Raw genomic sequence first — 17223 nt, 5'->3', positions numbered from 1 at the left:
CGTTGTTATCCATAAAAATTTGTTCCAGGTTGATTGTTGTGATCCTCGTTTGCTGCAGAGCCTCAAATGGTAGCTAAGGGCTAAACTTAGAAGGTATTCATATCCAATCAGTGATAACAATTGTCTTCATGGAGTGGATGAGATACAGAGAGGATATGGCATAATCATGACGTCATCCAAAGTACCGTTAACAGGAAAGGAAGTCATCAGTGACATCATTAACGTTACTGTTAGCAGAAGTAATGTCATCAGAACTCATTGTGTCATCATCTGAGGTGTCATTAACCAAGAGCTACATCATAGTCCACCAAATCATTAAGTGCAGCATTTGTGAGATAAGTCAGTGCGGAATTTAGCAATCAAGTGTTTGAAGGATGTATTCATGAGATTTCGGAATTCTTATGAACAATGATACCACTTTGTAGAGGTAGTACAGTGGCAAAGTGTCTGTGGGGTAATGTACACCTGTTTCTATGGTGTCCCCAACTATGTACGCAGTCTATGGACTGACTGAGTATGCTGGTTGTGTTCTGCACAGTGGCATTAGCTGTGTCGTGATGGGCAAGGTTGTGGCTTGAATTTCATAGGGTTTCATCTGCACAAGAAGGTAGTTTCTTCCTGGATTTGGACTTGTTTCTCATACTAGTGTATGCAAATTTATTCGTTTGTAGCCCCATGATAAGATACCGAAGTATGTGGATACCATAAGTAATGCAATAGAATTTAACGAGTAATCAGACCAGTGCCCGACTGATATAGTCAGCCATCCTAAGCACATACTTGGTGATCAGTACATGGCTAAACTTGTATGAACATACCCAGTTATGACAGGATGCTATCATGCTGGCTGTATCGAAAATGTCATTTTTGACTATGACTTTAAAAAACTTCATCTCTCACATTAGACACTTTCTGTTGTTTTCATTATCATTATTAGTTTGATATGCAACAAGTGTGTAGTATGATACAGGGCACTTTCCGATGTTTTATGTAGCTATGACCTTTGTCTGATGAGTAACCCTTTACTGTATTTTCAGCATGGAGGCTGAAATGCAAGAGTGATCTCAGCTATGATTTTGTTTCCTCAGGTTCTCCTCGACTAGATGAAACAGTGCCCAAGCAACTCAAGTACGCCTCCAGGCAGGGTGAAAACTTGACTGTGTCTGTGCCAGTCCTGGCCTATCCCCTTCCTACATTCACCTGGAGTAGATCCATCAGCACCAGCCAGGACCTCACTGGTTCCTCCAGCCCTGTCTCAGACATCTCAGTCACTGCCAGACTACACCTTACTAACATCCAGGAACAGGACTTCGGGGACTACAGTCTTACAGTGGATAATGGTGTGGGCGGGTCAGTGACATACACAGTCAACATTGTGACTACAGGTGAGAGTTGATATAAAAAGTACACTGTATAATTGTCTAGCAATACTCCATCACTTCACCTTATTAACCTCTAACAGCAGGACTTTGGGGACTACAGTCTTACAGTGGACAATGGTGTGGGCGGGTCAGTCACATACACAGTCAACATTGTGACTACAGGTGAGAGTTGATATAAAAAGTACACTGTATAATTGTCTAGCAATACTCCATCACTTCACCTTATTAACCTCTTACAGCAGGACTTTGGGGACTACAGTCTTACAGTGGACAATGATGTTTGGGGGTCAGTGACATACACAGTCAACATTGTGCCTACAGATGAGAGCAGATATCGAAAGTACATCATGTAATTGTCTTGCTATACTCCAAGAAGACATCTGACTAATGTCCAGCAACGGCACTTCAAGGGACTACAGTCTTACACGGGACAGTGGTGTAGATGGGTTTAGGGCATGGACACTCACCATTGTATCTGACGATAAGTGTCACACATTGTAGATGATGGTGAAGGTAATAATGAGACAATTGTGTGTGACATACACACTGAAAATTGTGACTATAGGTGAGAGTTGATATAAAAAGTACACCGTATAGTTGTCTATCAATACTCCAAGACAACACATTATAATCACTGTCACTCACTGTAGACGATGGTGAAGGTAAGACAATCAGCATAGTGGCTTAAACTGATTGTGGGTTTAGCTGACATTGCTGTCACTGTGTATATGTAACTGTATATTACAGATAATCCAACCACTGACAAATGTGATGTTTCATTATCATTACTCACAAAGAAGACATCAGACGGCACGGTATCCTGAATATTCGCCTTGCAGTTAGACATTCAAACAGGGCAGAATAAAAGGGTGCCTTCTGATCATATCTTGGTCTTGCCATGAAACCAAAGACAAGCTAAATTAGAGCGTCTGAGCAAAGACAGTTGAAATTCCTAGCAGCCTCCAAAATTGCTCACAAACACAACAATACATTGTCACTGTCACCCCTCTGCATGTGTATTTAGCTTTGTACACGTTGAACATAATAATGATGTAAACATGTTCTTCTAATGCCTCAGAACGCGGATGGATTGTAAACAAAGTTCAGTTCAGTCCAGATTAAACACAACAATGTGATGCATTAAAACACTTCACGACTATTCTTAACTTCCGGTCATCTCCAAACATGGTGGGAACTTCCCATGTCAGCTGTGTGCATCGGATGTCCTACACAACCCTCTGAAAACTAACAAAATACTTTAATAATTATTTCAGATAATGTCATGCGACATTAATGTCAATGTTAACTGGTTTCCATTCCTTTTATTTCTCGGTTCATTCATTCATCGGGGCGGTGGGGTAGTCTAGTAGTAAAAGCGTTGGCTCGTCACGCCGAAGACCCGGGTTCGAATCCCCACATGGATGCAATGAGTGAAGCCCATTTCTGGTGTCCCCCTACCCTGATATTGCTGGAATATTGCTAAAAGCGGCGTAAAACCAAACTCACTCAGTCAGTCAGTCATTCATCATTGATGTATCAAACTTGCTATGTTTTTCCCTGTCAAATATGTGATTTATCATCCCTTCGTTTGGTTTTTAAATTTGATATTTCTGTTCGTAGCCATACACATGCATATGGTGATTCAAACATCATTTCATACATCACCCCATTTTATCTCTGCCAGGCAGATAAGATTGCAACTTTCAATAGAATGTGGCATAAGATTCATTATGTTAGGGTCACAACAAATATCCAGCTTTGTTGGCAGTGGTGCTCTCAGAAAAGGATATTACACGAAGTGATTTCTACCTGTAAGTTTTTAAGTTTGACTTAACTTAACGGTTGATGTTTATGTTGCTATGCTTATTTGCAATAAATTGTCAGTTGACTTGTTTTTAATAAAATCGTATTGCTCTTTATTACTGGTTCATTAATTAATTTAACAGAACTGCAAAAAAACAAAAGTGTAGTGTCAATTCATCTTCTGTTTACAGGACCACCAAGCACCCCGACAAACATCAGTGTCTCCCCAGAAGGCCCCTTCTCCCTACATGTTTCCTGGAAGGAGGAGTTCAATGGCGGAGCTACTCAGACATTCACTGTAGAGTACAGCACAGACGAGAAGGACTGGAAGACAGCAGGGAGTCATACAGAGACAGAAAGTGGGAATTATATGACATCATCCATCAATGATCTCAACTCTGACACACTGTACTATGTGAGGGTTGTCGCCAGGAACCAGTTTGGAAGCAGCAGCTACACTGAACATGCGACTGGACTCACGGAGAAGAAAGTTATGGGTACGTCTCATTTTACACTGAACCCATCATCTCAGGATACGTAGGTAAAGCTGTTTGTTGCTTCTGTTTTAGATATGGTTATTACTAAAGAGGCAATGAGTTTTCTTATTGAATTGAAAGGATCTTTATTTGTTAATATTCAATATCGGTGTGACGTTTAGAATCTAGACCTGTTTGCTTCCAGACTTTGTTGTATGAGTGACCAGTGTTTGTGGCTTGGAAAGACTCTGTTATGAAGTCATAATACTGTCATACACTTTGCTACTTACTTTCTCGTTCAGCCCGTGTAACTATTTACGTATTGCTTCGTATACCTTGACCCTTTATAAACACAACTGATATATTCATCATGATCACATCGAGAACACTGGAGACAGGTGCTCGCCACCTCGTCACACGTCATGTGGGGAGACTAAATATAGAAGTGTTCAATATATTGAACACTGGAATAACTGGTATAACTGGAATATTGCTTAGTGTGAATAAAAGAATTATTCACTCATTTTGCCATAACTAAATCTCGTGATAATTCTTTTAATTAATGATATTATGACTTTGTTTCTCGGCAAGAAAAAGCCAGCAGGTATAATCGCCCCATTTAGGTCACATAAGGATAAGTACACAAATATAGAAGGACATGTAAGTACTACTTCAAGTCACTTCAAAGAGACATGGCATCATCCCCTTCTATATACTTGTTATCGTTTTGAAAATATAAGTGATAGATCGTGTAAATCAATTTTAAACAATGACAACGCTAAAAACATTTCCAAATTTGGAAACTTTTGAGAAACAATTGAGCGAGAACACGAGTTATATACGTTTTCATATCCTTGGTACATATGTGTGCAATAATCTTTCCAAAGTAATCGGTAGCATTTTACAACTAATTTATTTTCCTAGTGCTTTTGAATTCACATCCAATATCAATTGGCTCTGCCTCGTTATTTGCTATTTATTATTCGTTATTATGCCCCATAACAGTCTGCATTTCAGCTGGTCATTTAGAAACTACTGCTAATGTGCTAAATCCAGACCAGCTTTTTAACTATTATCGAAGATGTAAGAACACCCTCTGTAAACTATCCGTAAATGTTTCTATTACCAGTAATCAACTTCTCTAGTAGGTGTATAGAACACATTCTAAAACCATTGAAAGACAACATATTCGAGACATACATTCTGTAAGTGGAGGGTGCTAAGTGGAGAGCAGAACATGCCAACCTTTTCATGAACACCTGGTGTTATCACCGATTTCCCAAACTCCTTGCATATATTTCTGACGACTGTGTTTGTTTTACTTATTTGGATCTCATTCTGTATTCCTTGTGGCAATGTGTTGTGGCATTGTTTATACCTGGGATATTTCTGTTTAAGCCCCTGCAGCCCCTTCACAAGCTGGATTAATAGCTGGAGTGACAGTCGGTGTGATATTGGTCGTCGGCATTGTGGTCATCGTTGTCATCATGGCCAGGAAAGGATATAGATGCATATTGCAGAAACCAGGTAGGTGTACTGTATGCAGAAAAACACCAAAAATGTATTTTCAAATGTATTAATGAAGGCATGTTGCCTCATCACAAGTTTGTCAAAATTTAAGGTACAGTATAATGCAGCAACTTACTGGGACACAAGAACAAACATGTAAACAGGGTTCATGTGTTAACTTGTTCCCTGATAAAGAAATTATCAAAATTGCACTGACAAGTTTGGCATCACAGTGTCTTTGTTATCTCCACAGATTCAACAGACACACAGAATGCGTAAGTACCAGTGTTCGCGGAAGGAAAAAAGTTCTGCGTCCCCCAAACGCATAAGCCCTGGAATGTTGCGTGTTGATGCATTGCAGTTGCATGCCCGAGCGAGGTCTGTGCGGGGTCTGGCTGCACATACACGCACACACACACGCACACACACACACTAGCACCACACCACCCACCCCGCACAATTTTGAAATTTCCTTGCATTTCAGAGCATTTAATCAGCATTCGAAAGTCAAAAGTGTTATTTAATTATTTTTCCTTATCCTGACTCATGATCTTTTGCTTATCTCCCTTTCCCTTGCGAATGGTAGTGGAACGCTTGATTCCTTTGTAATTCCCGAAGCGGACGTAAAAATACACTCACCCACGAGTTACCTCCCTTTCCCCGCGCAAACAGTCATGTGACCAGCCTTACAAGTCACTCTCTCCCCTTTTCGCCCAAGCGGATGATTGGGCGAGCACTGAAGTCCCGTATACTGCAGATATCCTTTATATTCAGATCCTATTTATCAAAATTACTCTGTGTATGGTATTTAGCTATAACTATCATGTATTAATTGTATAAAATATGAAGAAATTATTGTAATTTGTGACACATTTTCATCGTAATGTAACTTATTTACATTTCATGAAATCTTGCATTGTTTGCAGGCACCGGCTCTCAGTGGCTGATCCTCACCCCCCAATGCCCATCGTGCATTAAGCCATGTTCTTCCACCTCACGTTGTATATATTGCAGTGATTTATCAAATTTGCAATTTAATCAATATTTGTCTTATATCTGTAGACGTGCCATGGATCGGGTGAGGAAGCCATCACAAGTCACGGTACTGCAGAAATACATAATTCTGGTGATATGTACGGTGATTGGTGATTGAGTACGTTGCAGGGGCAGTCGTCTGTTACGGGGGTCGAAAAAGAGGTCTGCTACGACGGAGTTGATACCCTCTCAGAGTAAGAAAAAGACTACTGCTTCATCCACAACGCAGAAAAGGGCATTTATAACTAGGTCAACTTCGAAATCAACACGACCTAGCAAGTCAACTCATCAGAGGTTGTTTAATGAGGAGATAATCCTACCCCACGAGGCAGATGTGTTTGATGAACCACCGTTACTTCTGCCTGAAGTACCTACTAGATCGGCGACGCAGTCGACCTCCACGACTGTTAGACCGTCTCCTGCAACTACAACAGCGGGCCAGCTTCTCAATGCAGCACACAACACATCACCGTTCACGATCATCAACTCCGAATCAGTTCCAGTCAACGCAGAACTGCTATCAAGGCGACTTTATAAGGCAATTTACTATTCAAATGATGGTCATGATGGAACGACGTTTTGATGAGGAAGCGAAGGTACGGCAGAACTCTCATCAACTGACAACGTTCGCAAACCCTCAGACCTAGTGAACCTAATACGCCTCACAGATCTACATCTGCAGACAATGTTGGCGAACGAATGCAGACGAGCAAGCAGACAAGCTACAAGAAGCCATCAACTCGCTTCAAACCAAGAATGCGGTAGAAAGAATGGATCAACATCATCTCACGCCAGGCTTCTACTCCCCAATTTTCTTAGTACCCAAGAAGACTTCCAAAGAGAAATTCAGGTTGATTTACAATATGCGCAAAATCAACCAATACTATCTACTCAAACCGGAAAGGTTCAGAATGGTCCACCTACCTTAACTCAGACTACTAATTCGTCAAGCAGACTATATGGCCAGCATAGACCTCCAGGGAGCATGTCTCCACACACCCATACATCTGGAATCAAGAAAATATCTACGATTCCTATTCAGAGGTCAGCACTTCCAATGGAACGTCCTATCATTTGGAATATTGTCTGCTTCGTGGTTATTCACACAAATAACCAAGCCCATAGTCGCCTACCTACATCACCGAGGTCTACACAATGCTTTTTACCTGGACGATGGCTTACAGGTTCATCAAAGTGCCAATCAACTCAGATATCAGCTGAACTTCACAATTAAGTTGCTCACGCAACTAGGATGGCTAGTGAACCTGATGAAACAAGATCTGCAATTCCTGGGGATAAGATTCATCACAACACAAAATCGAATTGTGACCCCAGAAGATCGTTGGGTCAAGATACAAGCCATGATTCCTCAAGCAGTCATCTCTCCATTAACTCTACAGTGGCATTCTCCATCACTCAGCAAGGATCAACAAGATCTCCAAGCCTACTCCAGCTAACATTCCAGTTGTTCAACATCACATAGGATGCAAACATCTGGATAAGGGCGTGTCACATACCGGGAGCCAAGAACATCCTAGCAGACTCTCTTTCCTGACCTCTTCATCCATCACCCACGGAATGGATGCTCCATCCAGAAGCGTTCCAGCTCATTATAAGGGAAATAGGATCCCCATGCATAGACCTCTTCGCCACGAGGTTCAACAGATGTTTGTTTCACCAGTACCAGACCCCCAAGCCTGGGCAACAGATGCACTGAGCATATCATTGGAAGGACTAAACCTTTACGTGTTTCCACCTCCGATCTTACTACCGAAAGTACTGTTGAAGATCAAACAGACACAAGCGCTACGACTGACTTTGGTCGCGCCCTATTGGCCAGCGAGACTCTGGTTCCTAGCTCTAATACAAGATCTCGGAAGTCCAACCCTCAAACTACCAGAATGACCGAACCTACTCAGACATCAGCACACCAAACAAGTCCACAGGAATCCAACACTATTCCATCTACACGTGTGCGACGTATCAAAACTTGCCTGAAGAACAGAGGATACTTTGCCAGAGCAGCGAAAACACTAACCTTAGCGTTGCACAGATCTACTCGCAATTTGTAAGACGACAAACGGCAGAAATTTGAACAATATGCAAGGCGGAAGGGCTTCACAGCTATGAAAGCTTCTCATCCTCAATTGGCAGAATATCTATGTCACCTTAGATATAGAAGACATCTGAAAAGTTCGACATTATCCACATATCTGGTAGCCATCAGCACAGTCGTCACTATTAAGTCATGCATCAAATTGACGAAAGTACTAGGGAGGTAACTCGTGGGTAAGTTTATCTTTACGTCCACTTCGGGAACTACGAAGGATTCAAGTGTTCCACTACCATTCACAAGGGAAAGAGAGATAAGCAAAAGATCATGAGTCAAGATAAGGAAAAATAATTGAATAACACTTTTGACTTTCGAATGCTGATTAAATGCTCTGAAATGCAAGGAAATTTCAAAATTGTACGGGGTGGGTAGTGTGATGTTAGTGTTAGTGTGTGCGTGTGCGTGTATGTGCAACCAGACGCCGTACAGACGTAAAGATCATGAGACAGGATAAGTATAAAATATCAAGTTTACTTTAAAAAATGCATTTTTGTTTCCTTTGGGAAAATATGTTTTTCGATTATCTGGTGTGTTTCACAAACCATTGGTTCACATGGCCACAAGTCATCGTCATTATTTTGAAGAAGGGTCAACTCAACTTTCACCAATTCAATGACTTTGACAGTTTCATAAATAGTTTGCCGTTTTCAGTTATGTACATTAAATTATTCCAGCAAGGTATGACGGGCAAAGTTAATGCCATCCCATCACTACACCTCTGGATTGTATCGTTTACATATGAGTATGAGATCATCCTATTATCTAACATTTTTTATCATTCCTTTTCAAATTCAAAACGAGAAGCCTCACAGATTGTGGCCATTTTTCATTATGGGGGGAAAAAGTGGGTTAAAAAACGAATTTTCGAACATGTTTTTTCTTAACTCAATTTTAAAAGTCCAAATACTATATTGCGAGAACAGATGAAATTTGATTAGAAAGAATATATCATTAGATTTACTTACATGTATAATGTATGTGTTTGGTTGACTTTGGATCACCATTAAAAACCATAGCAAAATCAATGCTAACATGTTTGATTTCAACATCAGTGTTAAAGTAGCCATTTCATCAATCTGTGGCAGGTTACTCATTCATGTCTTGAGTGTAATTGTATCTAGCTCGACTGAATCAGAAGATCAATTACAGTGTCCTCCACATTTTCACAGTACAGTGCACTTCAGAGCTGCTTTCACGCACATGGACCGATTTGAACATTTTTCTACATATGCATTTCGGCAACCCCTTGCAGCTCTTTGATGCCTTCGGGAGAGTTGTCCATAGAGGTCCAAGCTCTCCCCTGGAGCGTCATTGACAGCCCCAATCCAAAGGGCTGGGTAACTCCTGTGATTTCATCAGGGATTGCCCCCGAGCTAAGTCCCCTGATATACAGCTATCTTTATATGCTGGATCAAAGGTGTGACAGTGTGTCATCCTTTGGTAGAATTGAAAAGAAGGCCTCGTGGAATGTATTTTCCTGAAATAACAGGCACCTTTATTTCCCTCGCTTGTCCACCACTTGAAATAACGAATCAGCTTGAGAGATTTGTTGTGCTGCTGTATGACAGAGCAAGCAACCTCATGAAAGTGAATGAAGCAAGAACGTATTTGCTCGCCATGAAGGGGAGCACATTGGACAATATACCCCAATAGAATCAGCTTTGATACAACATATAAAGAGAGCTGTATATTTGGGGGGTGACTTTCACCTGTTCTCTCAATATTCTTGATACATAATTTATTAGGATTTAAAATTGAGTTAAGATCACAATTTTTGGAAAAGTCATTTGTAACAAGAAGTGCACAATTTGATCACTTATTCACTGGGATATCTGTGGAAGCGACCATAAAAATCATGACACTATTTGGGTAAGATTTCAGGGACCTTATGTGATTTATTAACGGGTTGTTCTGTCACAGTGACATTGCTACATTCTCTGTCATTTTTTTTTTCTAGCCAACAGGACTTACAAAAGTCAATAAAGTTTGGAGCAATGACATAGAAATTCCTTACAGAAACTGCAGTAATAACAACAAACGTTACGGTAACAGGGAGATGTGGCACACAACACGTGACTCGAAGATGTAATATCCGATCCGTGAATAACTATATATGGTGTGTGTGTGTCACATATTTATACCATACAATACACGGTTTGGAGATTACATTTACGAGTCACGTGTTGTGTGCCACACCTCCCTGTTACCGTAACGTATATATATATATGGTCATACACACTTCGGAGTTATGCACGCTATCTGGCGAGGTTGCTATATATAAACCAAGGAATTTCCAAGTTTCGGTAACTTCACCATGTCAAAACGGACGATGTCACCTTTCAGTATCATGAGAATTAAGGAAGTAATTTAGAAATGTAACTACTCAGAAAACAAAATGATTTGCGTGCAGAACACGCAAGTAGCAAAATATCGTGCGTGAAATGAAGTTTCATTTGTGTGAAACATGCAGGTTTTTGCGGCAACCCGAACACTGAGTACAGATGTACTCGTGAATGTTAACATCTAAAAACAGTCTTCCCAATCAGTTAGATCTCTTCCTCTTTAGATACATCCCCAAATACCTGCGTTCGATTCCCAACATTGTTATTTATGTGTATGCATGTGTGAATTCCATGCCCTTCTGACAGTGTTGTCGTTTCTGCTGCAGGTCACAGATCCCCGAAAATAGAGGAGAAAACGTGAATTTCCAAGGTATGTCAATATTCAAAGTACATGTAAGATGTATATAAAAGTACAAGCATGTATGATAAAATGAAAAGGGTCCAATGACTTGCATCACTGTTGTTAAATAATGCCTAATTCATGTCTGCACTTGTCTGTTTTTCTTCAATACAGATGTTAACCAGTACTCTGGGCTGCAAGATAGCGCGGATGACAAACAGACTTACACAGAACTGAAGAATTATGAAAATACAGAATTCCATCCTTCTAAAGGTATCCAACCGAACTTTTATTCAACCCTGGATCCCTAAACAGGATGTCGACAGTTTTCATTGTGATCATACCAGCAAACCAATCAAATAGTTCATGCATGGAGTATCATTCTTTTATTATCATACCCTCGAAATCTTGAGTTCTCAACAGTCATATTTATTTTCAGACACTGTCAACACCTATGAAGATATCAACCAGACCTCAAGACATGCTTCTGAAGACGGCAAGCCCGCCATGTATGTGAATGCTGATATCAAAGGCAAAGGTATGACTGATGTGGAAGTTAACTGGAGCACTATAAAACAATGCATAGCATGAAAATATTCAAGTTGGAATACAGGAAGGAATAGTCCCCTTCTTCCCCAGCTCCACGTTTTAGGCAAGGACCGATTGTGGATAAAAGTAATTCAAGAAGCATTTTTTAGTAGGATTTGGTATCCAGGCTATTTATCTATTTAAAAAGGCTTATCACGAACGAATAGGATACCAAGCTGAAAAAAGTGTTTTTGACCCTCAAAATTGAAAAACAAAATGGCCGCCAAAATCGCCCAATATAGTAGTAGGTGTGCACAGTATTTTCGCCTATGACTGTATCTCTATTTTTTTAATTTGGGAAACTTGACCTTTTATAACTTTTAAAGAATGCTGATCATTAATAAATAGGGTTCCAAGCTGAAAAATGTTTTTGAGACCTCAAATTTGACAAACAGAATGGCCACCATAGTCGCTGCAAGTAGTCGTAGATGTGCATGGTATGTCATCACCTGTGACTATATCTATTTTCTAATTTTTTTAAACCTGACCTTTTTAGACATTAAAGGGGGCTGATCACGAAAAAATAGAATACCAACTGAAATATATTGACTATAAAAACTCAAATTTGAAATACAAAATGGCCTCAAATAGCTGATTTTGTGCTGATTACATCATTGTTACCTCAACGGTAATGAGATAGTGAGGAAAAATATAGTATTTAAAGTTATCTCAATACACAACTACATATTTTTCATGAACAGTTTTAATCATTTCGAACAAAAACAATACGGATAATCAATAAAACAAACAATTCTAAACACAATATATCAGCTGAGCCATACCAACATCATAACAATAATGTTATTCACACTTGATTCTCATATACATAAGAATTCCAATGTCCCATGTTATGCTTCATAATTTGGTCAACACAACCATAAACAAGGTTCAATTTAACATATAATAATATTCAAAGATTCATTGAATAAGCATCTTTGTGACTTGCCACACGCAGCAGTACAAGGGAGATTTGATCTCTTGCATTTGCAGTGCATTGTTTGACATGAGCCTGCAATAAGTGCAAAATAGGCTTCAGGAATGGGATCACAAGACATCAGCTGGGGTTGTTGACCTTTGCATGCTCGTGTCCAACCCATCTCTGTGAATTCAGGAAGTGATGGAATAGCTTCCCAGGCTTTCCTCCAGATCATGATTTGGTAATGGACACGCTGGATATGGTAGCATGTTGGTGGTATCAACTCAGGTTTAATAATAATAAGAATAATCCACTTGTAACGCGCTGAGTCCATGCACAGGACATGCTCTAAGCGCACATATCCGAGAGGAGATGAGAGAAGTTACACAGAGAAGGCAAGTCTGAACGGGAAGGTTTTGGGATAGGGCTTAAATGATGACAATGATTCACAGTCTTTCAGGTACTGGGGCAGAGAGTTCCAGGCATTAGTGGCTTATTGTGCAAATGTTCTCTCACCATAGTGGGATGGTTTTACCATGGGAACATGGAGCCGGGTTTTGGTTTGGGAACGTAGAGTTCTTGCTGATGTGTAGGCTTTAATCAGATCAGATGTATAGGGAGGAGCCTGACTGGACCGGGGACTAGAAGACAAGACAAAGGAGCTTGTAGCTGATACGTTGTTCCACAGGGAGCAAGTGATGGCTGTATAGAACAGGAGTGATATGCTCTGATTTCCTAGTCAGTGTAACAATCCATGCTGCAGTATTTTGAAGTTGTAATTTGTTAAGATGCTGTTTAGTTGCCACAGACAGAAGGGAATTGCAACAGTCGAGCCGTGACACAATTAGCGACAGGACAAATGTGGCAGTAGAGTTCTTTGTCAGGCACTTACGAACATGACCAATAGTCCCAAGGACAAGAAAGCGGGTTTTGGTAAGATTATTGACATGAGAGTCAAGCGAAAGATCCGAGTTGAGTGTGACCCCAAGAGTCTTAACCCCAGACAACAGATGAACAAAGTGGAATTCGCGTGGTCCTGCCTCAGCCTTTCTATGCTGAGAACCAAGAGAAGACATTCATTCTCTGACTCGTTCAGCTTAAGCTTGTTTTGAAACATTCAAGGTTTTATATCCTCACAGCAGCCAGCTACCTGTGAAACTGCATCGTGAGCATCTGTAGCATTGGGAGAGAAAACTTTGTTCAGCTGTGTGTCGTCTGCATACTGCTGTCGGCAGACAGAGACATGTCTATTACTGATCCCAGGTTTGGATGGTTTGTCAAACAAAACCCTACACACAGTGTTCACACTTTGAACATTATGAACACCATATTCTTTGCACACAAATTCTTCAGCGGATCTGGTCTTGTCTTGGTTCAGCTTTTCAGCACCCAAATCCTTTAGGAGAAGACGATAGTTGAGAAAGACCTTCTTGGTATGATCACAGCCCGTAAGTGCATGAAATGGCAACAATGATGCAACAGAATGTACTGGCAGTTTCTCGTAACTTTACCAACTGGAATGTACTTTCTTTTATCAGCAGTCCCTGTCAACAACCAGATGTTGACAGCTTTAAGAAATGGAAAGTGTGCCAAGAGAAACAGGCATGTGAGCTGAACTGACTTTTGACATGACATGTGGAATATCTAAAGTTTTGATGGTTTCCATGTGTAAAAATTCACATCAGGGGGTGGTCCACGCTGCCATCCTGCTACTTGTGTTGCATAGAAGTTGTTTTTTCCATCCAAGATTTCATCCAAGATATCAATATTGTCTGCTGTGAAGAAAACAAATCTGTTTGGTATCAGGCTTAGTGGTATCAGAGAACCAGCGTCTGATTCATTGTTATCAACGTTGTCATGAACGTGTTAAGTCGCATGACCTGCTTGTAACTTGTCCTGCTTTGTGAAACACCTGAACAAGATCTTTGGATCTCGTTACTGGATGAAGTCAACAGACAAATGTTTAAGGAACATGTAGACACTGTCCAGTATGCAATTGATGGCACTTTGTTCATCAATCTCAACACGAGTATGAGATGGTGTATCTATCATAATGAAACTCAGAGTTCAAGCATGCCATTGGTGGGTCTGTGTTACAGTCATGAGCATTTTTGGTTTTTGACGTTTTTCTTTTAAAGGAACTAAGACAAGGTAAATGATATTTAGCCTCGGCAGCAATAAGGTCACATATACCTGAAAGTTTACAATTCAAGTCCTGATCAAATCGAGAAGCTTCTGGAATATCAGAGCTGGTGTTTAATGTCAACACCTAATAGAGAATGCTGGTGTTGTTCCAAGTTAACTTCTTGACAAAACATACATTTCTTCCAGTCAATAGGATTTGAACATGAGGGTTTCACTTACATTTTGTAACTGAAAATGCAGTATATTATTCATTCTATTGTTTTTATTTGCCATTTATTGAAAGTAGATACAATATTTAAAAAAGTGTCAATGTAAAAGGAGGAATGCTTTCAAGTTTCCAAAATTTAAAAAAATAGAGATACTGTCACATGCGAAAATACTGTGCACACCAACTACTATTTTAGGCGATTTTGGACGCCATTTTGTTTTTCAATTTTGAGGGTCAAAAACACTTTTTTTCAGCTTGGTATCTTATTCTTTTCGTGATCAGCACCCTTTAAATAAGCTAAAATAGCCTTGATACCAAATCCTACTAAAAAATGCTTCAACATCATTTATTTGAGCCTTTTTCCAGAATCGGGTCTAGTCTATTGGATTAAGTGGTTACAATGCATTGTTAGCCATCATAGCATGACAATGACCAATCTGTCGCTCGTTTGTCTGACTCAAAATTTAAACGTTCTACTTCATAAATATTTGTGCATTGGATATTACCATACTGGGGGCAAGTGCTATATGAATATTGTAATGTTTCTGTTTCAGATTCGCCCTATGTGAACACCTGAAACCAATAACTGAATCATCATTATCTCTGACATCATAATGGGTGACTTTGAAGGTTACATACCAACTCAGTTGTGTCTCAACCTCTGCAACCTTCACCAAGAGGAACTTGCTGGTTTGCTGAAACCTAACCTTTTTGTATCATGGTCATTTGTGAGATACAATTGATTGGACACACTGAGGAGCGTAACAATAGTTGAGTTGAAGGGGGCAGTGCTTTAGACATATTCATAAAAAAACAAAGATGTACCATACTATAAGATGTAGTTCAGTAAATAGGTGTCACAGCGAGTGTACATGTTGACTGAGATAAATACTTTAGTAATGTAACAAGGACATCTGACAGACTTCGTTTAGCATACATGTAACTAAAGACGTAACTACAAATATGTTTAATTTTAAGAAAGTTATTTATACAAATAGTACACATAGCTTGAAAATACCAAGTCTTTACTTTCTCATGCTTATGATAAAAAATGCCGACTGAACAGTTTCCTGAAGTTACTTAGATTTCTACATGTATATATACCCACATTTATATTCACCCTTCTGTTATTTTAATGTTGTAGAATATATGTAAATAACTGTAAAAACGGGTCCAGGGGCCTTCATACATCAGTAAATAATTGGTTTATTGAATAAATATGATGAAATACGTAAGTTAACCCTTTCCTCGCTGATACTTCAACTTTTAAATGCAAATTTTGCATTTTATTATATATTCTAGATACTTGAATATGCATTCACTGTCAATCTCTACAGTGATATTGTTATAGGGACTAATTGAGGACAGCCATCGTCCAAATATTTAAAAAGTCCAAAACTATGTACTCAAGACATGTGAGACTTTATTGTAATATGTATTTGACACTAAGCTATATTTTCAATCTCTACTGTACATCCTTATCACTACCGCATTGTAAATTGACTTGTCAGCCCATATATTATTATATTAGACATTTATAACCCTCATTGGTAATCCCCCTTGGCCGTGTCTGCCATCACATCACCTGGTCAAGGAAGTGCTATTGTTTATCTGTCTGTCCATTGATGAGTCGTCGCCTGTCCATTGTTGTCAAAAACTGTATATATATTTGGTATGCGCACATCTAGAAAGGGTAGGAGTGCGAGTTCGGTATTTGGACTGTCTGTTGGGATGACCACGAGCAGGATAATGCCGCTCGTAGGAAACGCCCTGGGGTTGAGCAGGTACACCGCTCACCTCGCTCATGTCTTGTGTATTTGCTTGACATGTACTAAAGACGTTTAAACTCAACTATGCCTTCGTCATCATCAACGCACACTTCATCTTAATTCTGCTTGACTGCGTGGACTTATCGCCTGCAAGGGACTCACATTATGAAGCAACAAACCTAAAAGATCTCTTCTCACGCGTGAGCGCCCATCTGATACTGAACTACCTGAGGGAAGTTGATCTGTATCATAAATTGTAACTGTGAAATGTAACAACCATAAATTGTAACTATGAAATGAAACAAACCGCCTGCCTTTAAATTTGATGCTATGACTTTTTCTGCTTTTGAATGACAATGTAATCAATAAATGTCTTTGAAACAAAACTCATTCCGAGTATGTACTTACAATATTTACTAATGCAAACTTGTTCTCGTCACTATATGGCTGGAAAAATGCCGAAGTGACGTAAAGCTCAACTCAACTCAACTCAACTTAATTATGAGCTAATTCCCCAGTTGACGCGTATCCACGCGTTGACAGTTTGGTGGAGAATCCGAGTAGAGTAACTTTTGAGCTTACTCCCGATCCTGAAAC

The 17223-nt window shown here is 39.8% G+C and overlaps 1 protein-coding gene across 1 annotated transcript in view; it reads left to right on the top strand.

Annotated features, from left to right (window-relative positions):
• Positions 1-15665, top strand: part of LOC124267900 (hemicentin-1-like) — a gene marked incomplete at its 5' end in the record, with an annotated part of 127718 nt that extends 112053 nt beyond the window's left edge. The window contains 8 exons of the mRNA XM_046702886.1: positions 1089-1385; positions 3377-3682; positions 5060-5188; positions 5424-5445; positions 10987-11030; positions 11175-11273; positions 11440-11538; positions 15412-15665. Of these exons, the coding sequence (XP_046558842.1) occupies positions 1089-1385; positions 3377-3682; positions 5060-5188; positions 5424-5445; positions 10987-11030; positions 11175-11273; positions 11440-11538; positions 15412-15434 (1019 nt within the window). The remainder of the gene's footprint in view (positions 1-1088; positions 1386-3376; positions 3683-5059; positions 5189-5423; positions 5446-10986; positions 11031-11174; positions 11274-11439; positions 11539-15411) is intronic.
• Positions 15666-17223: the final 1558 nt, after the last annotated feature.

Source organism: Haliotis rubra, unplaced genomic scaffold (assembly GCF_003918875.1).
Source record: "Haliotis rubra isolate DU_JTF1 unplaced genomic scaffold, ASM391887v1 Scf1346, whole genome shotgun sequence".
In the NCBI taxonomy this organism is placed as follows: domain Eukaryota; kingdom Metazoa; phylum Mollusca; class Gastropoda; order Lepetellida; family Haliotidae; genus Haliotis; species Haliotis rubra.
The sequence above is the reverse complement of the archived record's forward strand: the minus strand, read 5'-3'. Positions and strand labels throughout refer to the sequence as shown.